Source organism: Adiantum capillus-veneris, chromosome 9 (assembly GCF_014529385.1).
Source record: "Adiantum capillus-veneris isolate H3 chromosome 9, ASM1452938v2, whole genome shotgun sequence".
NCBI lineage: Eukaryota > Viridiplantae > Streptophyta > Polypodiopsida > Polypodiales > Pteridaceae > Adiantum > Adiantum capillus-veneris.
Window position 1 is genome coordinate 35,637,830 of NC_140939.1, and position 26,877 is coordinate 35,664,706.

The following is a 26,877-nucleotide window of genomic DNA, read 5'->3' on the forward strand; positions in this document are numbered from 1 at the left end:
CCACATGGTGCTTGGCCAGATTGGAAAAAATCTCCAAACACATGCCCTTAAAGGTAAACTTCCTTGCTGGTCAATTGGGACTCTTAGCCTCAAAAATTTACAACCAGTATAAAGACCAAGGAGGAGTAGAAGAGGAGCTTAAGAAGAAACTTAACAAGAAATGGAAACTGTCTTGGAGCAATAAACAATGGACTTATAGATTTAAATGTATCTAAGCATATCAACTGCCAACAGGAATAGCACCCTCTTGTGGCTTCTCATTCACGAGAGCATATGGAGTGGAGAAAAAGCAGCAAGAGTAGGAGTCAGCAATGGCAAGACTTGTTGCAGATATGGCAAATGTATAGAATACTGGACACATTTATTTTTCAAATGTGAAAAAAATAAAATTGTCCTTACATATGTACAACAGGTGACTACTCAAGCCAATTTGAATCCCCTCAACTTCCAAGATCTTTGCTGGGAGTTTCTAGAGGTCTCGATGTACCTTTATGGAATATGTAGAGGGGAAGTATCTTGTAGTATATATGGTTGGTCGGAATGCAAAGGTCTTTGGTCAAGCTTCTACCTTCCCCTTCAAATTGCTCAAACATGACATGAGTGTCACAACCCATAAGCTATGAAAATGTATAAGACATGCCCCTCTTGATTCTCAATTTGTCACTACTCTCCAAAGTGTTATTCATTGGAAATAGTGGACATCATGTATCCCTAAATTCTATTCAGCTGCTAGGCTATGTATGAGAGATACCCTGTAATGTGGACCAGTTTGGGGCCAACCCTCCCCCTTTTTGAGGGTTCTTTGTAATTTTCTTTTAGCTTTTCTCTTAATACAGTTTTACCTCTTCAAAAACAAAATATCCTTCATTGCATAGCTATTTAAAGCCTATGTCCTATACTCTTTAGAGCCCATCTAGTACGAGGACCAAGCTGGCCGGAGTCGTGGAGAAGAGTCTACACTCTAGACTCTACAGTCTACACTCTGCATCACGCACACACACACACACAAAGAGAGAGAGAGAGAGAGAGAGAGAGAGAGAGAGAGAGAGAGAGAGAGAGAGAGAGAGAGAGAGAGAGAGAGAGAGAGAGAGAGAGAGATGGTCCGTTGGGTGAGAGTCTCCACACTATTTGGCACGGGCCTTTTCAAATGGGATCGATGGTGGGGGTCATTCGGGCCGTCAGATATGCATTATTGTAAACTCAGGTGATCGTGTAAATTTGGAGTGAAAAGTAAATTCGGGCTTGCTAGTAAATTTGGGGCAGTGCGTAAATTTAGGTCAATAGGTAATTTTGGGTCTGCACCTTGAGCCTCGAATGCACGACTTCCCCCATGCGATGCATGTGCTCTAACCACCACACCTGCATGCGCTCATTGAAGTATGTGGCATTTCAATGCCACATATGTAAATACGGGTTGGCTAGTAAATTTGGGCTAGTAGGTAAATTCACAGCGCGCACTTTAGTAAATTCCGGTCGCCCTGATCGCATGGCCTACAAAGCAAGCACCTCAACATTTTCACCTCCACCCTTTATCCCATTTGAATATGAATGTGCCATATAGTGTTGAGGGGTGAGAGCCTCATAGGTTGTAAGAGAGAGAGAGAGAGAGAGTTCTCCTTGGACGGAAGAGAACTACCCTAGGCTAGGAAGCCACCTCACCTTAAATTGAAGGGAGCTAAGATATTTAGTATCCTTTGGACTGAAGGAAGCTGGCAAGAAAGCTCTCCTTTGGAAGCTACTTTTCTTTGGACTGAAGGAAGCTCCGGATGTCATATCATGTTACTTCGGACTAAATGGAGCTCTTTCATGTCTTATTATGTTAATATGGACTGAAGGGAGCTCTTTCATTGATGTCTTCTTATCATGTTAATTTGGAATATATATATATATATATATATATATATATATATATATAGAGAGAGAGAGAGAGAGAGAGAGAGAGAGCTTTTAGGAAAAGCGGTTGGAATGGCCATGGCGGAGCTACATATTGCGGTTGCTCTCCGCTCCAAAGAGGCTGTGCTCTTGCAATACGTAGAAGTTGAACATGCTATTGCTGCTGATTATGAAGATCGGGAGGAAAGCCAAATCTCGACCCTGAGCAGCTTGGATGAGAAAGCAAAAGAACAACTTGTAACAAGCAGGATCGTGAAGTTGGTCTTTGTCCATCCCTTGGTTGTTTGGGGCGGGGTGAGCGTCGTCTCTGGGAGGTAGTGGTGGCATGCAACTGGGCTGATGATGATGGAGTGGATGCTGGACTAGTGGACTCATTCATCAAACTAGTTGAAGATTCTCGGAGAAACATTGTTGATTAATTACCTTATTCCTGTGAGAAGGAGGAGGACTCACTGAGAGAGAGAGAGAGAGAGAGAGAGAGAGAGAGAGAGAGAGAGAGAGAGAGAGAGAGAGAGAGAGAGAGAGAGAGAGAGAGAGAGAGAGAGAGAACAAGTAGAGACGTGGGAAAGTAGGCGAGAATGGGGTGATTGTATTAAGTATCGAGAGATCTATTATATACAATTGCATGGTAGTTACAAGGGAGCTACAAGCCCGTGAGATATCTTGGGATGGGGGCCGTTGTGCCTACTAGGATGCTAGGTAGGATCGATGATGTGGATTATTATGCCCACACGCTTTCGTAAGACACATCGTCCATACAGAGAGAGGCATGCATGTGCGTAGTGTATGCTTTGGGTTTGTACAATCATGCTCATGCAAACTTACATGAAATGAATTCATGACAAGGCTGGAAATTGAATCAACCGGGGTTGATGGTTGCCTTAATTAGTAGTGATTTCTTCAGCTCAGATGTTTTCTCTACACGAGCTTTGAAAGGCTTTATCTGGTTGGCAACATGTATGCTTTCATTTCGCTTGAGGGGGCGAACATGTGGTATTCAAGCTCTTGAAAGCATACATGTTGCGGATCAAATACATCCTTTCAAAGCTCCTGTAGAGCGAAGTTCTGAGGTGAAGACATCACTACTAATGAAGGCAACCATTGACCCAAGCTGATTCAATTTCCAGCCTTGTCATGAATTCATTTCATGTAGGTTTGCATGAGCATGATTGTACAAACCAAAGCATACACTACGCACATGCATGCCTCTGTATGGATGTGTCTTACAGAGGCGTGTGGGAATAATAATCCACATCATCCATCCTACTCAACATCCTGGTACGCACAACGGCCTGCCAATGGGTAAAAGATGGAATTGATGCTCAAGAGGAAGGGCTACAGCCATGTGAGCATCAAGTAGATCCAATTTCAAAATTTGGTTTGAAGAGGTATTCAAGATAGTTTCAAACAAGGCAAGAGTGTGGATTTGGTCAAATCCTTCGAAGGGTAGCTAGGTAACACCGCTAACACCGCTTGATGCAGGTGGGTCACCGCCAAAGCGGGTCTGCGCTTTTGGCAGGACTTGTGAGCTTGCTTCATATTTGGGCTACCTGCAGGACCCATTTGCTGAAGAGGGTTGTATGATGCAGAATTGCATATTTGGAAAGATGGCCAAGCTGTATTCTCATAGGCAATTGCTGCAGAGGAATGTGCCTCATGATCAAGTTCAACAACTTGAGATTTGACCTGCCTCAGACGATCTTCAACAGCATGTGCATGGCTCAGGCAACTTGAGGCATGTAGTTGGTTGCTACAACAATATTAGCAAGATTGGAAACATGCCATGCCTTGGTGGATTGAACCACATGAGGAGTAGTCAGGTTGGCAAGAAGGGCCTTAGTAGTGGCGCCAACAATTGGATGTGCGGCATTGCATGTTGAATGTCTGGCTTCAAGAGGCCACCAAGCTTTGCTAGCTAAAACCAGGGAGTTGAAGGCAGCAAGGGGCTGCACTGTTTGAGGATACAAGGGCTCGCCAAGCTGAAAATCACTCTCCATGTTGGCGTCGATTGAGTGGAGGGCCTAAAGCTTGGAGGCGGCACCAACAGCAACTCACAACAAGTTTTAGACTTTTTCTCAACATGAGAAAAAGGGAACTTTTTCCACTTCTTTTTCTACTTCAAAGTGTGAAAAGCACGAGAAGTGTAAAAATGGTTTTGATAGAAAAAAAAAGAGATTTTTCATTTAAAATATTTATCATCTCAATGTAGTAATTTTATCAAAATCAAAATATTTGCACATACCATCATGCAAGAAGAAGTTCATATTTTTGCATACATGAATAACTTGTGTCAGTTTAGGTCTAAATTTTCTCATATTGAAACCATTAAATTTTAACAGCGTTACTTATATTTTGATTTTGAAGGTGGCATTCTTGATTTTTTGCAACAAATTATTTTCACTTCAACAGTATGAATTTTTTTGCACAATGTAGTTGCTTCTAAACCATTCAAATTTTGGCAATATATGATATATTCACATCTTCTTGAGTAAAAAAATACATCCATGCCACTGTAAACTTTTCGTGTGTTGAAAATTTTTCGATGCTTAAGACATTGAAAATTTTGTATGGTAAGAGAAATTCTCACATCCTATCATAAGAAGCACTTTGCCTCTAAACCATTCAAATTTTGGCAATATATGATATATTCACATCTTCTTGAGTAAAAAAATGCATCCATGCCACAGTGAACTTTTCGTATGTTGAGAATTTTTCAATGCTTAAGACATTGAAAATTTTGTATGGTAAGAGAAATTCTCACATCCTATCATAAGAAGCACTTTGCCTCTAGTGATAATAATTCTTACTTTGTAAAGATTTCACTTTTCCTATGAACCATACAAAATATTGCATTCAAATGATATAAATTTTTGTGTCATGACAATATTTTTCACTCTCAAAAGTGAGAAAAGCTCGAGCTTTACTGTAAATTATTAGTATGATGTTATATTTTCACCTTTTATAGCAAGTTTTCACTCTTAAATCATTAAAAAAAAAAATACTATGACAAAGATTCTTATCATTCAAAGTGCAAAAATCTTGGACTTCAATGTAGTGTTATTTTGGTAGGTTCTAACACAATTTACCATAGTTAACCATCAAATATTTTGCATGATGACAAAAGTTTTTATCTCTTAAAGTGAGAAAAGATTAAATTTCAATGTAGATTATTTCTATATTAAAGATTATCCACTTTTGTAGACAAGATTGCTCTTATAAGATGATGAGAATTTTTGTATCATGTGAGAAATTCTCACCTTTTAAAGTGATAAAAGCTTGAACTTCAATATAGGTTATTCTCATATAGTAAAATTTTCACCATTTTTTAGCAAGACTAGCTACCTCTTGGACCATAAATTATGCTACCTCTTAAGCATCAATTAATTTGCTTACGTAGAATTTTTTGAAACACCTTAATGTACCACATGCAATCCTTCGAAATCAGTCTTTGATCTTGTCTTATTCACGTGAATTATGCCTCGAAAAAAGAGTACATTTGTTTAATTATGTGTGTGTGTGTGTGTGTGTGTGTGTATGTGTGATAGAGAGAGAGAGAGAGAGAGAGAGAGAGAGAGAGAGAGAGAGAGAGAGAGAGAGAGAGAGAGAGAGAGAGAGAAATCATATTTAAGACATACTTAAAGACCTAGCACTCTAAACAAGGGATATTGATACAATTTCTGGCATCTCATAACGGACTGTTGGCCTCAAAAAAGATATTTTACTATACATCAACAACCAAAATACTAAGGATATTTGCCAAAACAACTCAATCCAATAGTTGAGAGCTCCACCTTACAAAAAGTGATAGGTGTGAAGCTCTACTTTACAAAAGGTAATAGTTGTAGAGCTATATGTTTGCATGTTCGATACATATCTCAATAATATTTGACATATAACAACGTTGGATTGTCATTATATGATGATACACATTTGCAATTGACGTTTCAAAAGAACTTTGCACTTACAAAAGCTCAAATTCATCTTGACCCATCTCCATTTCTTGATCCTCTCTAAGCTTCAACTTTTTGGTCCAAAGAGGCCAAGACACCAAAACATCCAATGCCTCTAACTCTTCACTTAATTTTTCAAAATCAAATGACTGTTTAGGAGTTGTCCGTTGCACACCCCTTAGAAAGTCATCAAGTCGTTTGTACATCAAGTCTACGTTGTTCTCTCCCATTAGCTTCATAGCAATAGATTCTTTTGTTGATTTTGGTAAGCTACAAGCCTAAATCATCACAAAAAACAAGTGTAAATTCTCTAGAAAAAAAACATCAAGTGTGAATTGTTTAGAACATAGAGTGTAAGGTAGTTGAAAAGAAACATAAGTATACATTAGCAAGTACTCCCACATGCTTTTCCCAAGAAGTAAACTTTTGACTTTTAGATTTTCGAACCTGAAATAAAGATACAATAGACATCAACATTCTATTCAACAAAGTGCTTATACAACCTTCGAAAATCAAGAAATTTACTCGAGTGGAAGCATTCTCCTTAAATCTAGCTAGAACTTTTATGCTTCTCTTAGAGGTTTTGCTTGTTCTATCTATGCCCTGCAAAAACATTCCACTTGCTTCTACATATCTTGTGAAATAGGCATCACAACATATAGCTTAAGACATCACAAACCTGTATTGGTACCACATTCTAACTTTGCACTTGATTATTAGAGATATCCCTAAGAGCCTACAAAACAGGTCAATGTGTGAAGCCCTTCATTACAACTATTCTACAAATAAATTGGAGCAATAAAAATATACCCTCTTTTTTGGAGGTACCATTTTCTTTGTATGGGTTTTCCCCTATCAATACACATTGAATCCTTGAGTAGACAAAGGAACATTATATCTCTAAATTTGAGTTGTCTATAGCCCTTACCATCAATTTGCTCATGCACACAACTTTTTCCTTCTTTTCTTGTGTGCTTCTTATAGTGGTATCATTATGGTCCTACACAACATAGTAGAGTTAAGTGATATAGTAAAATTGGAATCCTTAGGATTAAGCAAGTATACCTTTTTCAGTATCTCATCTTCACTTTCCTCTTCGCTTTGTGATGGATGATTTGCAACCTATAAATCATCCTTTATTATTACTAATGCACACCTACTTATCACATGAAAAAAAAAGATTGGATAGTATGAGTCTTACAAATCCTTCAATCACTCCAATAGATGGGTCTTCAAAGGAGCCATCCAAGTTAAACATTTTCCATGTACACTGTAAGGATGAGAGAAATTTAAACAAAATAAACCATTTTGTACCCCATGTATCATAGAATAATCTACCTTGTTATTTTCTTCCATGGTACTATCCAGGTTATTGCACAGGTTTGCATTTAAATGAGGGCTACTTGCAGCTACAAGCATCTGTTAAAGAAAAAGCAAAGTAAAAATCATATATATACCACAAATTACTAATCAACTTGCAAGAAAGAGGAGCCTTTTTATTAAGTACCTCTTCAAGTTGCTTGTTTGTTGGTTGTGGATGTTGGTTGTGGATCCCCGAAACCAAGCGGTCCATTGAACTTTTTCAACAAAAAATTGCTTTATTCTCAATGGAAGGAATATCATTGATGCTTCAATAAATGCAAATATATACCCGATCAAGAATCTTTGAGCAAGCAATCTTTTCTTTGTTAGAAGAAACGGATGCTTGAACATGTGAGGGTGAGCCATTTGCAATATTTGTAACCTAAACAATCAAAGAAGCAGAATTTGAAGGGTCTACAAAAAGATAAATAGACAATCAACTCTTAACAAGAGTAGGCATACCTCTTCTACGTGTCTTGAATGCTCAAACTCACAAGCAAGAGATAGCCTTTTTGATTGAGTGTATGTGATCAAACCAGTAGGAGTATTCTCATCCTTTTAGAATAGAACATTGACATGTGAGAAAACACCAAAGTTAATATGCAAAGGTATGTAATGAATTTACCTCTAGTTGAGATTGAGACCACTTCTTTGTGTCTTCTATGGTTGAATTCACACTTGACTTTTGTTGCAAAGATAAGGGGCTTGTTTCTTTCCAAGGCTATAAGAAACTTGTAGTTAGAAAACATATTCAAAGACAAATTGTTGACCTTTACAAAGCAAAAGAGAAATATTACATGTCCTTCTTCATCGGTTGATCGAGGCTCAATCTTGCTAAGAAACACAAGTGGAACCTCTATTATTTGATTCTAAATTTGAAACATAAAAAGTGAGCTATCAAAAATCTTAAAAGTGAGTGTAATTTAGATGTTTTACTAGAGGGGTACTTACAATATGCAATATAGATCCTGGTAGAAGACTTCCAGGAATATAAAGACTCTTTGCATCATCGCTCAGTGATTCAATCTCCACCTTCCACCGCTCATAACCATGTTTACCATGTGACTTTGAAAAGACGATGCCTCTGCCAACTTCCTTTGTGTGCGAATCAAGGACGGGAATGAAGCAAAATTGTTGTGGTGTACCTTTGGGAAACAATCCACATCTACATCTCACATTCTCTTCAGTTATACGATTGGATGCTCCCATGATTTTGACCTTTTCTTGGCCACTAGTAGGCACATAGCAAACCTCTTGTATATGATGTAGAGGGGCGGAGAAATTTTCTATACCTTCAAATAAATCATCTGCTTCAAGGTCAACCATCTCAGTGCCTACTTCTTCATGGTTTCTATCTTCATCAACACTCTCCAAGTGTAAGATATCTTCCACTGGGATCTGGTGGTTTTTACCAAGCCCTTCAAACAATGGCCCTGGTTTGAGTCTCATGTAACGCCTATGTTGGTTTATTTTTAGAAAGATTTGTCTCTCTGTCATATAATCGGAATCCTTGGCTTCATTGCGGGCTTGAAAAGGAGATAGTGTTCTTCGCTTCTGATGAATGAACTTCTCCACTTGCTGCCCCATTTCCTTGTCCTTCTTGAAATCTGCTTGCATAAACTTGTCGATGGGAAACAAACCCAGCCCTTGTTCGGTCCACATGCGAATCCGTTCCATATTCCTATTGTATGTGCGATGCTCCCAAGCATGATTAATACGAAGCAAACCTTTTTCCTTTGCACTCTTTGGGATTTGGACTACAAAATGAGACTTTGATTTAGCTTGGAAATTGAGTTCATTGTTGGAAAAATTTGCTTCATCTCTCCCAATGTATGTCAAGGACAAATGATCATGCTGCATGTGAGGTGGCACTTCTTGCGAAACTTGTTTTGCTGGAGTGGATGACAAAGTCTCTGCCTCGGCCAATTTTCTTTGCGCCCAACTATGCAAAGCAAGTCTGTGTCCACTAGCCTCTATTCCCAAGGCTCCCCATGAAGCCACAGAGGTGTACAAGAGACTTCTTCCGTCAATATTGTTCTTGCATATACTTTTCGTATAGCGATTCATTCCCAAAAATTCATTAACAAACGCTGCTACTTTTTTAGCATTCCATAAGAAGATGCTTTTCAAAGGCTCATTATCCATGTTGATGTGATTGCTATTAGCCCTACAAAACAAAAGCACATCAAAAATTTCAGTAAATGGACCCAATTTGTATCAATAAAAATCACCCTCTAGATAACCATGGTATTTTGTTGAATGATATTGGCTTATATTTGTGATTTCAGTCATGTTTCAAATAATTCCTTGACTACAAACCATGCTTGATTTTGTACTTTTGTAAGCAATATGTAAAGATGATATTAAACAAGGGAGAGGGTTTTGTTTTACAAAACTCATGCCAAAGGGAGAATTGCTATCCCAATATTTGGGTAATGCTGGTTCTAATGGGTGGAGTTAAGCAATGGAACTTCACTTCACAATGAAAAAGTACCTTATAAGTAGAAAACTGCACGAAGAGACCGAGCTTCTTTGCAACTGCGGGAGCACGGTGGCTTGATGACGAAGTTGAAGCTTGGAGCAAGCTGCAGGAGCTACATATTTCGTCGAAGAAGTTAATGGGAAGAGGAAGGTGCAATGGAGAAGGTCAAGGGAAAGAGGAAAGTGCACAGAGGAGATAGCTTCGCCAATGGAGAAGAAGTCTGTGGGAAGAGAAAGGTGCAATGGAAAAGCTTGAGGACAAAGGAAGGTGCACAGAGAAGACGTTAGTTGACGATGGCGTGAAAAAACGAGCACATGAAGTGAAGGTAAGAAAAATGATGAGTAATAGTCGATTATGCATGGTAAGGCATGCCCAAGATGTTTCAATTTAGGTCAATATCTAAAATACACAATATAATGCTTAATATTGTTTGGAGCTTTTTAAAAAAGTTGAGCAACGACGGCGCCCTCAAAGGAAAAGAAGAAAATGGGCGAAGTACTATAGCTTGGAAGCGTCGAGCTCGCGTTAGCTGAGGCAGGCCTGTTGGAAGCGAGAGAGGCGATATAGCCTACGGGAGCAACGTCAGGGCGAGGTCCAGCAAGGCGAATAGGGTATGTGTCGTGTTTGGCTTGATGTGATTGCGACGAGCTGTGACGTGAGAGAGAGGGCGTTTCCCAGCAGGGAAAGCGGGGCAGGGGGCCCTTCAAAGGCAACACAAGGAGCTGTGGAGTGAGAGAGAGGGAGAAAAACGAAATGTTATCAGAACGTCTCCAAAATGCCCTGCGTGAGAGAGAGAGGGAGAAAAATGAAATGAACTGAAATGTTATATTAACCTTTTCAAAAGGCCATAGTGACCTATAAGACCATTTGAAGACCATAAAATTACAATGTGGTTGATTAAAATGCCCTGCGTGAGAGAGAGAGGGAGAAAAATGAAATGAGCTGAATTGTTATATTAACCTTTTCAAAAGGCCGTAGTGACCTATAAGACCATTTTAAAGGCCAGAAAATTACAATGTGGTTGATTGCCTTGACATACCATTTTGTGGCAGTGCCCAATACCCCCTCTAAATCCACAGCCATAGAGCCTTGCAATGGGTGAATGGATTTATGTGCACCGATGACATCAGTGGGGATGACATTTGTTTCTTTTTGGCACTGTCCATTTGGGGCAAATTCTGTCAGTTTCAAGCTTGGCTCCCTCATTCTCCCTTGCATTTCCACTTCTTTCACTGCTTTCCATCCTGTCCCTATACCAAATAGCCTCTCAAAACAATAGATGACGGATAATTTTTATATACTTCAGAGTTTGTTTATTGCCGAGCGGATGACAAGGATGCCATGGCGGTTTCATCTTTCTCATTCTGTCCGACAAGGATGTCCCCTGGCCCCATATTTGTTTCTTTTCTTTGCTGAGGCGTCTTGGTTTACACTTGCCGGATAATGGACTAGGTGGTCGGCATTCTAGTGGTCCAAAGGGCTTGGCGGGATGCGAAGCAGTGATACCAAGGGTGGCGAGTGGACACCATGGCTAGCCTATCATTCCCACCTCAGTCTGGATATGTGTAGCTGTCTCTCAAAGATATTTCTTAGTAGTTATGGATGGGAGGTACTCTGTTGTATATATAATCAGTTTTGTGTGGTCTAGGGGGACTAGTCTCGGGTCCAGAGTCGAGTGATTGTCAGACCACTTCCCATGCACTTCCCACGCTGCTACAGCCATGCAAAAATGCTGATGTAGACCTCTAGAAATACAGCTAACCTTGGCTGAGAATCGCTGTCACAAGGGGTTGAAAAACGCTGGATCAATGATTCTTCGCCCCGCCCCTATTCGGCATATCTCTGACTAAAAAAGTGCCAAGCATTGCATTTTTTCTTGACAACCCTAGCTAACACCACCATGTGAGTTCTTTTGTCCATCTCAGCAATGATGGCCAAACTGTGACATGTCTTTAAGATGCGAGTGTAGGTGATTGCATCTGGAGATATACACTCGCTTCGCATTCGCCGAAAACAGTTCAGATCTTCATCTTCCCTCCCCTATTCGGTATATCTCTGACTAACAAAGTGCCAAGCATTGCCTTTTTTCTCAACAACCTTAGCTAACACTACCATGTGAGTCCTTTTCCCCATCTTAGCAATGATGGATGACGAAATGTCTTTAAGATGTGAGCGTAGGTGATTTCATCTGGAGAGATGCGTTTGCTTCGCATCAGCCGAAAATAGTTCAGAGCTTCCTTTTCCCTCCCCTATGTTGTAACTTTGGGCTACTATGGTGGATGGAGCCAGAGGATAGCCATGGGAGCATAACAGAACAAGTTGAACGAGAGAGAGAGAGAGAGAGAGAGAGAGAGAGAGAGAGAGAGAGAGAGAGAGAGAGAGAGATTCGACACAGAGATGCAACAAAAATAACGCTATATTTTTTATAAAAAAGGTCTTTACATCATAGTTACCAGGAACGCGAAACCGGAACGGCAACGGGGAACGGGAACGTGGAACAAAATGCCATTCCCTGTTACGGGTACTCACGTTTGAAACACGGAACGGGGATTCGGAACGGGAACTTGGAATGGGAACGGGGAACGGAGACCTGAAACTGGCCATTCCCTGTTACTATGCTTTACATAGAGTTCTCTCTTGCCATGCAACCTTTACTTTAGCTGAACTTTACTGCATGCCTATAAGAGGCTTTTCCCACTGACCAGCAAAGGGCTTGAACCCAACAATCCCCCCCTCAAGCCCGAACTGGACAAGTAACTCATGATACCTAAAGTTTTTGGTATAGTCGGCAACCGTGAGTTTTAGGTTTTCTCACAACCAAGGATTTCTGGTGTATCCATAACCTGGTGCAAGATTAGTAACCCCCCCTTGAACAAATAGGGTGTAGGTCAAAAAAAGTTAGCTACCAAAATGGAGTTTTTGGTTCACTTCCAAACCTTGGGTTTATGGTGTACCCAGTAACCTCATGAGAATGCAACAAAAATGGGCTGAGAACTGACAAAAATTGGGAGGTCTTACCATTTATGGATGGCAATGTCTATATCCCGTACATATTTGGACATGGCTATAACTGACATTTGATAAGCTAAAAACAAGGCTTTTGACATGAAATATATGATTGTTTTTTACAATAGACAAACCATAAGTCTATGACACCTAACAAGAAAAATAGAATAAAATTTTGGACTGTGTATATGTCGAGTGTTCTGAGCAAACCGTTGAATGAGCTTTCCTTTCCTGCTACATGAGCTTTGAATTTGAAGTCGTATACCGCATTTTTGAAGCGAACATCCATGCATGACAGCTGATGCTGCATATAAAACAACATAGCTCCAAATCTTCGCTTGCACCATGATAGGATAATTCTTGGGCACCATCATCATGTCACCTTTCTTCATCTCCACATCACACGTCATCTCGCCACTCACTAGCAAACTTAGTCTCATACGCCGAGACTGCAATACTCTGACCGATATGCCGGACTATGGGGTGTGAATGGCTTTATGTATGAGTTATCAAACTGTGTGTGAATACCCGCTTGGATAGGGCGTTGAAGACCAAACCGGGTGGCCCTTTGCTTTCAATGTGAAAATCAACACAAAAAAAAATATCTTTTGTAACGCAGTAATAGCGCAGACAGAGATCGCGATGGAGGAGCTGACAGTTGGCAGCGCTATGCAGCATATGAGGAGCACCGGCTTGAAAACCCAACACCAGCTTCAACTGCCGCCTGCTAGCAGCATTTTGAGACGCGAGCCTGAATTGCCTGTCCGCCTGCAATGACTCAACCTCTCCCAACTTTCTATGCCTATGGCCCCCTCTTGAGCTGACGTCTGTGTCAGTTCAACGACGCCTTGTCTTGCCAGCACCAAGATCTTCTCGCTTGCCTAGGACTCGCCTTGTGAAGGCTCTCTGTAGGAGGAAGACGAATCACCTGCAGCAGCGAGCACCGAAGCTGGACAAAAAAAAAACGCTTAAAAGGAGGTCGCTTTCATGCCTTGCATAGTCGCCATCTCAAGGCTTTGATACCAGTTGTTGTAACTTTGGGCTACTATGGTGGATGGAGCCGGAGGATAGCCATGGGAGCATAACAGAACAAGTTGAACGAGAGAGAGAGAGAGAGAGAGAGAGAGAGAGAGAGAGAGAGAGAGAGAGATTCAGAGAGAGAGAGAGAGAGAGAGAGAGAGAGAGAGAGAGATTCGACACAGAGATGCAACAAAAATAACGCTATATTTTTTATAAAAAAGGTCTTTACATAGAGTTCTCTCTTGCCATGCAACCTTTACTTTAGCTGAACTTTACTGCATGCCTATAAGAGGCTTTTCCCACTGACCAGCAAAGGGCTTGAACCCAACACCCTATTCGGCATATCTTTGACTAACAAAGTGCCGATCATTGCGTTTTTTCTCCTCAACCCTAGCTAACACTACCATGTGAGTCCTTTTGCCCATCTCAGCAATGATGGCCGACGACATGTCTTTAAGATACGAGCGTAGGTGATTGCATCTCGAGAAAACGCTGCTACAGCCATGCAAAAACGCTGATATAGACCTCTGAAAATGCGGCTAATCTTGGCTGCGAATTGCTGTCCCAAGGGGCTGAAAAACGTTGGATCAATGGCCGCAAAAACGCTGTCAATCCAGGCTGAAAAACACTGTCAAAAGGGGCTGAAAAACTCTGTCAATCCCGGCTGAAAAACATTGTTGAAAGGGGCTGATCTGCTACGGAGGTGACTGTTGAAAATGTTGGGCTGGTTTGATGGAAAACGCCACGGATTTGCAGGGTTTCTTGCTTGAGAAGTCTTCCGGAAGTAGGTGCAACGACATGTCTTTAAGATGCGAGCGTAGGTGATTGCATCTGGAGAGATGCGTTCGCTTCAAATCAGTCGAAAACAGCTCAAAGCTTCCTCTTCCCTCCCCTATTCGATATATCTTTGACTAACAAAGTGCCAAGCATTGCGTTATTTCTCCACAACCCTAGCTAACACTACCATGTGAGTTCTTTAGGAAGTCTCAGCAATGATGGCCGACGACATGTCTTTAAGATGCGAGCGTAGGTGGTAGGTGATTGCATCTGGAGAGATGCGCTCGCTCTGCATCAGCTGAAAATTGTCCAAAGCTTCTTCGCCTCGCCCTTATTCGGCATATCTCTGACTAACAAAGTGCCAAGCATTGCGTTTTTACTTGACAACCCTAGCTCACACTACCATGTGAGTTCTTTTGTCCATCTCAGCAATGATGGCCGAACCGAGTGTAGGTGATTGCATCACACTCGCTTCGCATCAGCCGAAACCACTTCAGATCTTCCTCTTCCCTCCCCTATCCGGCATATCTCATACTAACAAAGTGCCAAGCATTGCGTTTTTTCTTGACAACCCTAGCTAACACTACCATGTGAGTTCTTTTGTCCATCTTAGCAATGATGGCCGAACTGCGACATGTCTTTAAGATGCGAGTGTAGGTGATAGCATCTGGAGATATACACTCGCTTCGCATCAGCCGAAAACAGTTCAGATCTTCCTCTTCCCTCCCCTATGCGGCATATCTCCGACTAACAAAGTGCCAAGCATTGCGTTTTTTCTTGACAACCCTAGCTCACACTACCATGTGAGTCCTTTTGCCCATCTCAGCAATGATGGTTGACGACATGTCTTTAAGATGCGAGCGTAGGTGATTGCATATGGAGAGATGCATTCGCTTCGCATCAGCCGAAAATAGTTCAGATCTTCCTCTTCCCTCCCTATTCGGCATATCTTTGACTAACAAAGTGCCAAGCTTCGCGTTTTTTCTCGACAACCCTAGCTAACACTACCATGTGAGTCCTTTTGCCCATCTCAGCAATGATGGCAAACGACATGTCTTTAAGATGCGAGCGTAGGTGATTGCATTTGGAGAGATGCGTTCGCTTCGCATCAGCCGAAAATAGTTCAGGGCTTCCTCTTCCCTCCCCTATTCGGCATATCTCTGAATAACAAAGTGCCAAGCATTACGTTTTTTCTGGACAACCCTAGCTAACACTACCATGTTAGTCCTTTTGCCCATCTCAACAATGATGGTCAACGACATGTCTTTACGATGTGAGCGTAGGTGATTGCATCTGGAGAGATGCGTTCGCTTCGCATCAGCCGAAAATAGTTCAGAGGTTCCTCTTCCCTCCCCTATTCGGCATATCTCTGACTAACAAAGTGCCAAGCATTGCGTTTTTTCTCGACAACCCCAACTAACAATACCATGTGAGTTCTTTCACCCATCTCAGCAATGATGGCCGATGACACGTCTCTAAGATGCGAGCGTAGGTGATTGCATCTGGAGAAAATGCTGCTACAGCCATGCAAAAACGCTGATGTAGACCTCTGAAAATGCGGCTAGTCTTGGCTGAAAAACATTGTCCAAAGGGGCTGAAAAACGCTGTCAATCTCGGCTGAAAAACACTGCCAATCCCGGCTGAAAAACGCTGTCAATGCCGGCTGAAAAACGCTGTCAATCCCGGCTGAAAAACACTGTCGAAAGGGGCTGAAAAACGTTGTCAATCCCGGCTGAAAAACGCTGTCCAAAGGGGCGTTCGCTTCGCATCGCTTCGAAGTGCGTTCGCTTCGCATCAAATGAAAACTGAATTTTTACTGCCCATTTCAACATCTTGCATAGTGGCACATGCCTTCAAGGTGAATGCATCTGGAGCAATGCCTTGCCTCTGCATTGGCTGAAACAGCCTGGCCCTGCCACATTTGACCTATATGTTCTCGACAAAAACTACATTTGGCCTACATTGCAAAAAATTGCGTTTCTTCTCGACAACACCGAACTAAAAGCACCATGTTAATTCTTTTGCCCATCTCAACAATGATGGTCGAACTGCGACATGTCTTTAAGATGAGAGCATAGGTGGTTGCATATGGAGAGATGCGTTCGCTTCGTATCGGCCAAAAACAGTTCATAGCTTCTTCGCCCCTCCCCTATTCGACATATCTCTGACTGACAAAGTGCCAAGCACTGCGTTTTTTCTCGACAACCCCAACTAACAATACCGTGTGAGTTCTTTCACCAATAGTAGTAGTGATTTCAAAACTACGAGATGTATTTAGGATGCGAGCGAAGGTGATTGCATCTGGAGACATGCGCTCACTTCGCATCAGCTGAAAACTGAATTTTGATCCCCATTTCAGCATCTTCTATAGCGCAACATGCCTTCAAGTTGAATGCACCCGGGGCGATGCCTTGCCTCCGCATTGGCTGAAAACAGCGCTGGCTCCCTAGCCCTGCCACATTTGGCCTACATGTTGAGCAAGGTAGTGCGATAAATTGTATTGTTTCTCGACAAATTTAGCAAGGTAGTGCTTCTTCGTCCTGCTCCTATTCGGCATATCCCATCTCAAGGATGGCAAATTGGCACATGTCTTTAAGATGCAAGCATAGGTGATTGCATCTAGAGAGATACGCTCGCTTCGCATCAGCTAAAAATAGTTCAGAGCTTTCGGACCCTACCTCTACTTGGCATATCCTTGACCAACAAAATCATCGTGCTGCCCTGCATTCGCATTTGCTGAATACTTTCATATTCTTTTTGTAGTTATGACTTTCTAATCAATGTGTTTAGGTTTTTACACTTGTCTTCTAATGTTTGAAGTTGCTTTTGACTTAAGGATCCAGGTTATTGTTAAGTATTCCTAGAGGTTCGCCTTTTGCTCATTAAATCATCGTGATAAAAGACAAGTTGACAAAAATTTGAATATTTTCTGTGTCGTAAGGTAATGGCGGCAGAATCGAAAACCACGCAACCCTCATTAGGAGCTGTTGTTGATACCCAGTCCCAACTTTCGAACCCAAAAGAGACTAGTCTTGATGTCTATGTTGAGAAGACCAAGACTAGGTACGTGGAGCTTGATGCAAAACTCTTGCAAACTTGGGTTGCTAAGCATGAGGTACATCGAGATATAGAGCTCCCTTGGGTACCCTTGTGTCGGTTGGTGGGTCATGAAGTAGTCCGTAGCACTAGAGGGAACATTGGGGAATTAGAAAATAAGCTTAAGCAAGTAGGATATATGTCAAGTCTTGGAAACTTTCTTGTTTCTGAATTTTTGCACAATGGAGAGAGGATTGGCGTGTCAGAAGAGGAAGAGAAACAGTGGGATGCGTCCTTTTGGGGTGCTATTAATTGAGAATTTGAGATGGAGTTATCCCTTTCTCAAAGTTGGACGCATCTGAAAGGTCAAAAATTGGTGGTAGTCGATGGGAACCATCGTCTCAAAGCTTGGATGTCACAAATCAACACTGGTAAGTCTTGTTTGAATACAAAGATATTCATTGTACATCAATAAATATTGTAATACAAGTGTGAAAAAATTGTAGTTTGTCGTGATGATCCTTCAAAGTACGTGCGCGTTAAGTGCACCATGACGTATTTCTCTCCTGACGAAGAGTATTCAATGCTATGGACTCTAGACTGCCTGAACAGGTAAAAGGTAACTCTTGCACTCATTATTCTTTCTCCTTTGTAAGAATCTCTTCTGATGTTCATTTTTTCTTGACACTTCCATAGCTTGACACAAACTCATGTGAAGCGGTCACTTGCAAGTGATATCTTTCTCATTAGGAGGCTCGGTCTTGGAAACGAGCAAAGCTGGAAGAAATTCTTCGACGAAGAGGCTCTACAAGAAATTGAAGTAGAAATACAAGAGAACAAAAGGGTGCATCCTTGGATCTGGTGAAAAATTCCCCTTGGTTTGCTCCTACAGTTGATGTATTCGGTAGGTTACATATGCTTTGTACTCATCCGTCTCTTGTAAAGCATCTACTTAAATTTTGTTTCACATATAGGGAGAATTTAATGAACAGCTATCAAAAAGGCTCGCAGAATCCAGCCTCTCTTATGAAGATCAAGGCTATAATGAAAAATACAAGAGCTTCATTGATGAGGTTGAGACTTATCTCAAGAATAAATACGGACGCAAATTGGTTGCAGTGGCAAATCCGGCACTAGGAGAGAGGTGGTTTAGCAAGCTATATGGTCTAGATTGGGAAAGTGAACACAATGTCACACTTGATAAGCTTCTCACAATTACGCAAACCCCACTTACAGCACAAAGGTAATCTGGAAGTGCATTTGGGATGGTATGTTGAAGTTGCTAATCCTTATATGTGCTTTGTATTGCTTGCAGGAAGGTTTGGGTACTAGATCGTATTCTAAGCAAAGATATTGGTAGGCTATGGGGTTTTGATGGAGAAGAAAAAGAATAGCGCAACTATATAGCATACTACTCCTATTGGGAGTCAGTTGTGGAGCGAGCAATGGACCTTATAAAGGAGGTCAAGGAAGTGCCCTTTGATATTTGGAGCAATGCCATACGAGATTTCTTTGATTCTTGCTAAAAAGAGCATCTTCCTCACTGTTTTAGGGAGATATCTAAATTGACTCCTGGAATGAAAGTACAAAAGATGACCTATTTGGAAGCTACAGCTCAGAGATTTGCATATAGGCAAGTATGCTTAGTTTCTTTGATACCTCATCGCATAGAAGATTCTCATGATTAGATGCTTTGCAGATGGTTTGCAGATCTATTGAAATCTACAGAGATAACTGAGATTTCAACCACACACTACACGAGGTTATTCATATTAGCGACGCTCACACAGCGACGCTAAAAAAAAAAAATCCCGGCGTCGCTATGAGCGTCGTAAATTTACAAGTAAATTTGCGATGCTCATAGCGACGCCGGCTGGGCTAAAAAAATAACAGAGAGCGCCAAAAAACTCAGATCTCATATTTGAGTTTTTCGGCGCCCTCAAGTAAGGAGCAGGTAACGCTCTCCCTCTCTCTCTCTCTCTCTCTCTCTCTCTCTCTTTCTTCTCCACACACACACACACACACACACACACGCGCGCGCGAGGAGAGGAAGGAGAGCCAGGTATGCTCCTTCCCTCTCCTCACTCTCATGTTCCCTTCCCCTCTTTCTCTCTCTCCCTCTCTCTCTCTCTCTCTCTCTCTCACACACACACACACACACACACACACACACATAGTGTTTTTTTGAGAGAGAGAGAGAGAGAGAGAGAGAGAGAGAGAGAGAGAGAGAGAGAGAGAGAGACAAACATAAACAAAAACGAACACACATACATAAACAAAGAATGCACACACACATTGAGAGAGGAAAAGAGAGAGAGCATGCATAAACAAAAAACGCACACATTGAGAGAGGAAAAGAGAGAGAGAACATGCATAAACAAAAAACGCACACATTGAGAGAGGAAAAAAGGGAGAGAAAACATGCATAAACAAAAAAACGCACACACATTGAAAGAGAAAGAGAGAGAAACTAATTTAACATCGTAGGAAACTAATTAAAATTAAAAGACCTAAAGATCTAGCCGACGAGGAGTTGAACTCAAGACCTATTATTCAAGAGGGAAATGACATAACCAATCTATCATACTTGGGATGGGTGATAGAAAGGTTATACCATTTATCTCTTTTTATTGGCACACACATCCACACACGCGCACACGCACAAGAAGAAGAGAGTTATAACGTCGTAGGAAACTATCCTAAGAGACGTTAAAGATTAGGTTAGATGTAGACTTACGTTAAATTAGATTTAGGTTTATTTAAGTTAAATTAGATTAGATTTAGGTTTATTTTTAGTTAGATTTACGTTTATTTACGCTAGATTTAGATTTACGTTATATTAGATTAGATTTAGGTCTCTATAGACTGCGATGCCTGCATGAAGCGGGTGAAGAAAGCCCTCAATGGAATATAGGGTATTGCTGCCTTCACTCATGGTGGGCTCCGTCGATCCAAAAGTACTGGTGAAATGTCTTCAGAAGATAGGGAAGAAGGTGGATCTTCAGGGCGGCAAGAGTCACTACATCCCCGACAATGACCATCTAGACAACCTCTAGTCATTCAACAGCAACTTCAAAGTTAGTAACAAGAGCAAGAACGGTCCAAAGGGCCAATTGCTGTCGTCAGATGTGGATGGAGATGAGGCAGCGTCACCGCCGGAAGTTAACTCTCACATCTTTAGTGATGAGAATGCCAACTCTTGCCGAGTTATGTGAAAAATTATGCGTTAAATCAGTTTTAAGGTTCTTATAATCCCTGTTAGTTTAGTTCTTTGTTTTTAATATAACATAATTTACGTTAGATTTAGATTTATGTTATATTAGATTAGACTTAGGTTTATTTAGGTTTATTTAGGTTTACCCACACACACACACACACACACACACAAGAAGAAGAGAGTTTTAACGTCGTAGGAAACTATCCCAAAAGACGTTAAAGATTAGGTTAGATGTAGACTTACGTTAAATTAGATTTAGGTTTATTTTTAGTTAGATTTACGTTTATTTAGATTTAATTACGCTTATTTACGTTAGATCGAGTCCACGCAAGAATTACTTACGGTTTAGGGTTTAGAGTTAGACGAACAGTGAAAAGATCTACTGTGAAAAGATGTTAAGATGCTGTGAAGTGCTACAGCTAGAGAAGAGGCAAAGGGGTTTTGTCCACTACATGCAGTATCATGTAGACGTGGGTCTGTAGATTTCTTGTACCCACAAATATAGGTATTGACCAATAAAGACGAGATTATAACCCGGTGGTTCTGATCTCCGTGCACCTCTAGATCGAGGTGTGCGGGGATTGGACATGACTAGAGAATGTGAGGTAGAGAGAGAGAGAGAGAGAGAGAGAGATAAGACGAAGAATGCCAATAGAATATTAAATTTGTTGTCCAGGTTATCAGATTTTTATCCTCATTATGAGTAGTGACGAGGATGTGGGATCGTCCAACCGAAACACCTATCTCTCAACGAGGGTCTTATGTCCTTGTAATCAATGCAAGCATGTTGTGCGACGGACAAGACGTGTTTCTTTGCAGCACGTTCGCGAATTTGGTGAGTTCGATCCATCTATTATAGATCGAGTTATTGCCAATTATAACTCGTCGGACTCTGACGCTGGCCAACAAGCAGCAATTTTGCAACCCAATAGATGTGTTCGCAGGCGCTTTGGTCAAGCAGCATATGTGAGGCCACAAGATGTAGCCTCTAACAGCTGGGGGATGATCATGCAGAGCACATTCCCAACGAGGCAATGTTTGAGCCCGAGATTGATGAAATGATCGAGACGATCATGGATTCAGAAAGGCTTATCTATGATGAAATCAAAAGTGAAGCTGATACGCCATTGTATAATGGAGCACGTATGTCTAGATTGAAAGCACTCCTGGTTCTTCTCAACATGCAGGCAAAGTTTGGATGGAGTGACACTAGCGTCACAGTGCTTTTCAGGTGATCTATTACAATTAGTTTACTTTAATAAAACTCTAAATGTATAATGATCTGATAGATTTTTACACGACTATATCGTATTTTTATGTTGTGTAGATTGCTTAAAGAGCACATACTATCAGCTGACAATGTGATGCCAGATTCCCGAGATGAAGCAAGAAAGATTTTGCAAAACTTGGGGATGGATTACAATTCTATCCACGCTTGTCCTAATGACTGCATTCTTTTCAGAGGGGAATACATAGACATGGAGAAGTGTCTGAAATGTGATTCCGAAAGATATCGAGTAGATCTCCACGGGACAAAAATTCCACAAAAGGTTTTGCGACATTTTCCTCTGCTTCCTCACATCAAGCATTTCTTCGAATGTAAGTCCATGGCCGCCCTAGCATCATGGCATGAGGAGAATAAATCTTCGGATGGTGTGCTACGAATTCCTGCAGGTTACGCAGCCTGGAAACATATAGATGGAACATGGTCGGATTTTGCCAGGGAAGCTCGAAATTTGCGCTTAGGCCTGGGTATGGATGGCGTAAATCCATTTGGTCAAAGATCAACATCTTACAGTGTATGGCCCATTGTCATCGTCAACTACAACATTCCCCCGTGGTTGACTACGAAGAAGGGGCACCTATGGCTAAGCTTGATTGTGCCAGGGTGATATAAAGTGGGGAATATGGATGTGTATCTTCGTCCACTATTGGAAGAGCTACAACAATTGTGGATTGGCATAGAGGTGGTGGATATGAGCCGACACACAGGACGACGGAATGCTTTGATCAGAGGCATTCTAATGTGGACCATGCATGACTATCCCGGGCTAACAGAATGCTCAGGTGATCTATTGACACTCCTCACTCAGACACTGTAAATCTTGTTTTTTCCCATAGTTGATCTATTATCATGTGTATACATGCAGGGCTTCAAACAAGCGGATACAGAGCATGTGTCACATGTGTCATTCAATATTAACTTTAAATATTCGTGTGTTTAATACAGGTATGGATGATGAGGAGTTTCTTTCTTCTTTGTCACCGCAGCAGAGACAGTGGTACGTGGAGCGTCATCGCTCTGGCGCATCATCGCGCGTTCCTACTCCATCCGCATCTTCCTCTCTTTCGGAGCATTCGGCGCGCTCCGAAGCTTCGGCGTCGACGAGACGAGCTTCATACTTGTCTAGACACCGGCGCTCTAGTGGTGGTGGTGGTGGTTGTTATGGAGATTCTGCCGCCGATGCCTCCACACCGCCTCGTGTTCGACGAGGCTCTTTACCCTCCCCTTGTTTGCCTGCCTCACAACAGCCACAGCATCGCCATCTACGCGAGGCTTTGCGCGGCTGACTGTTCCTAGCAGCTACACACCTCTACCTACTCCGCCAGGAGCCACTCCACTCGACACTCCTCACTTCGGGGCCCAGACGCCGGTGGAGACACCTGACGTCCGTACCCCCATCGACACGCCGCTAGAGACCCCTGCCGGGACACCCAGGTTCACGCGTCACCGGCCAGAGAGCTTGCCTTACTCCGTCGACTTCAGCGGCGGCATCATTATGGATGATGACGGCAAGAAGGTGATCTCGCGCAGGCGTGGTCTTTGATCTTAGCTGTTTAGACACTACATACTAAACAAATGGAGTGAAGTACCAAGTGATTTAAAAAACAGAGTCATCAGCATACTTCATGATGAGTTTCCCGTTCCAACACGGGATCAGCGCTTCAATGAAGACCTGATGAAGATTCGAATGCGCCAATACTGCAAACACAAGCGTTCCGAAGTGCAAAAAGCAATCAAGCATGAGTGGAACAGGCCAGATTGGCGGGCCAAAGAAGATTGGAAGAATGCGAAGAAAGCAGCGGACGAGAATCCTGACAAGTGGAAGCAACAAAAGGATGCAGCCAGAGCGCGAGTAGAGGCAGGGAGCTCACACCACTTGGGGAGCAGTGGATGGGCATCATTTTAGGTCGATTTTGTAAGTGTTTTTTCATTGCTCTTTATGTTCGATAGTTTAGGGTTTATGAGTTTTTTAATTCTAACATAATGAAATCTTTGTATGTTTTGACAGTGGTCGATGACAGGACGTGATCCCACACCGTACGAGCGCGAGTACGCAGGCAGGAAGGGCTTAAACGCCCTGATGGACATTCTCAGTTCTCGCGGCGGCATGGTTAGTATTAGGGTTTACTCTTTTCTATTTTTTGTATTGTTTTATAAATGTCGTTATATGTTTATACTTACTGAAAGCTGTCTTATGGTCTTTTTTTGCAGAATCCGACAGATACGCCGCTTGGACGCGATGAGACGTCTGACTAAACGACGTCAGTTTAGCCGTAGCTAAATAGCATTAGTTTAGAGTTTCTCATAGCTTATGTATTATGAGACGGATTTTATACGTCTTTTTGAACCATGTCTATTATTACATTTGTCACCGCAGTTCATTTTGCCAATCAATTCTTGATGCCTATGATGTTGTACAATTGTCATTATTACATTTGCCAATCAATTCATTTTGCCTATGATGTGTACAATTGTCAATTTTACGCTTGTCAATTTTGCAAACAATGCGTCTTGTGGGTGACTTTTTTGGGTCTATTATCTATCCTTGCACTTTTTTTAAAAAGTGAATCAAGTACAATATGGTTGATGGGTGACAGGGCATTGAAGGGGTGGCAGGGCATTCAATGCCCTGTCACCAAAAAAGAATTCTCTCGGGCGTCGCTATAACCGTCGCTATTTATGGCTCTGTAGTGTCGCTATGAGCGTCGCTATAGACTTCTTTGTAAACGTCGCTATAACCGTCGCTATGAGCGTCTCTATATAGAGACGCTCATAGCGACGCCTATAGCGACGCATATAGCAACGCTATTAGCGACGGTTTTAGCGACGCCGGGGGTTATAAAAACCCAGTGTATTTCCGTCGCTAACAGTGTCACAAGAGCACACAACCTCTTGTAGTGACAGTTCTTGATTAGAGGGATGTTGGTGCTCGCTATAAGTCGTTGTATCCTACATCATGGCTCAATGCTCGTAGGACCCTACCTGAAAATGTGCAAGATATTCCATGGTTTCTTGAATATTCAAAGGGAAAGTATCCAAATAGCGAGAAGGAAATATATGCAAGTAAGAATCTTGACATTTCTAATCTGTTGGTTTCTCTAAGAATGACACTTTAATATCCTAGCTCATTTTTCTTTATGACAGGGCTTTTTCTACAAAAGAGTACAAAGTTCATATCCATTGAGAAGAACTCGAAAGAGAAAGCCATTAATGATGATGGCATGAAGAGTCCACGTGCAAAGCTACCAGCTAAAGGTGGTAAGGGTCAATGTAGTTTGCTAAAGAGTCCATCCATACCAAAAAGCAAGAAGATTCAAAGTCCTCAAGCTGGTAAAGAGGGAGGCAAGTACAAAGAAAGTCAAAACCGTATAAAGGGAAGGTCCAAGAGTTGTAAAAGGAAAAGAAGCACAATTGCAAATCTTTTTTTTTTGGCGACAAGTTAAGGGCTTGAAGAGAAGGGAAAGCTTGTTGAATCTTTTGTGCCATTTCATCTTCCTCTTTGTATGGATCTATGTGAGTCTATAGAGGACACGTATGGAGATGCAAGTGACTCACCTGTATGCTTGATTTCAAAGTTTCTCAACCATATAGAGAAGATTGATAAGCTATGTACACTCATATGGGCAGACTTGCCTTCCGGATTGGCCCCTTTTGTAGAGAGTGACACAGTGCCTGAATGGAACACTACAAGAGGCTATTCATATTACCGACGCTCACACAGCGACGCTAAAAAAAAAGAAATTCCCGGCGTCGCTATGAGCGTCGCAAATTTCTTTGGAAATTTGCGACGCTCATAGCGATGCCGACTGGGCTAAAAAAATAACAGAGCGCGCCCAAAAACTCAGATCTCAGATCTGAGTTTTTCGGCGCCCTCAAGCAAGGATCAGGTAACGCTCTCCCTCTCTCTCTCTCTCTCTCTCTCTCTCTCTCTCTTTTTCTTCTCCACACACACACACACACACACACACGAGGAGAGGAAGGAGAGCCAGGTATGCTCCTTCCCTCTCCTCACTCTCATGTTCCCTTCCCCTCTTTCTCTCTCCCTCTCTCTCTCTCACACACACACATACACACACACAGTGTTTTTGAGAGAGAGAGAGAGAGAGAGAGAGAGTACAAACATAAACAAAAACGCACACACATACATAAACAAAGAATGCACACACACATTGAGAGAGGAAAAGAGAGAGAGAGCATGCATAAACAAAAAACGTACGCATTGAGAGAGGAAAAGAGAGAGAGAACATGCATAAACAAAAAACGCACACATTGAGAGAGGAAAAGAGAGAGAAAACATGCATACGATCCAAAAAACGCACACACATTGAGAGAGAAAGAAAGAGAAACTAATTTAACATCGTAGGAAACTAATTAAAATTAAAAGACCTAAAGATCTAGCCGACGAGGAGTTGAACTCAAGACCTATTATTCAAGAGGGAAATGACATAACCAATCTATCATACTTGGGATGGGTGATAGAAAGGTTATACCATTTATCTCTTTTTATTGGCACACACATCCACACACGCGCACACGCACAAGAAGAAGAGAGTTATAACGTCGTAGGAAACTATCCTAAGAGACGTTAAAGATTAGGTTAGATGTAGACTTACGTTAAATTAGATTTAGGTTTATTTAAGTTAAATTAGATTAGATTTAGGTTTATTTTTAGTTAGATTTACGTTTATTTACGCTAGATTTAGATTTACGTTATATTAGATTAGATTTAGGTCTCTATAGACTGCGATGCCTGCATGAAGCGGGTGAAGAAAGCCCTCAATGGAATATAGGGTATTGCTGCCTTCACTCATGGTGGGCTCCGTCGATCCAAAAGTACTGGTGAAATGTC

The 26,877-nt window shown here is 41.7% G+C and overlaps 1 protein-coding gene, 1 long non-coding RNA gene and 1 pseudogene across 2 annotated transcripts; 2 read left to right on the top strand and 1 right to left on the bottom strand.

The window, feature by feature from the left end:
* Nucleotides 1–8,491: 8,491 nt before the first annotated feature.
* On the bottom strand, nt 8,492–9,362 carry LOC147450332 (uncharacterized; annotated as a pseudogene).
* An 813-nt stretch (nt 9,363–10,175) lies between these two features.
* Nucleotides 10,176–24,455, top strand: LOC147450333 (uncharacterized). Its single transcript, XR_015189264.1, has 3 exons — nt 10,176–10,298; nt 24,037–24,138; nt 24,240–24,455. It is a non-coding gene; the product is annotated as an uncharacterized LOC147450333 (long non-coding RNA).
* On the top strand, nt 17,202–19,266 carry LOC147450334 (uncharacterized). The gene is made up of 5 exons (XM_086520700.1): nt 17,202–17,957; nt 18,033–18,138; nt 18,223–18,370; nt 18,501–18,769; nt 18,842–19,266. Exons 1-5 carry the CDS (start codon nt 17,852–17,854, stop codon nt 18,918–18,920), a joined length of 708 nt encoding a protein of 235 aa, XP_086376826.1. The 5' UTR covers nt 17,202–17,851; the 3' UTR covers nt 18,921–19,266.
* Nucleotides 24,456–26,877: the final 2,422 nt, after the last annotated feature.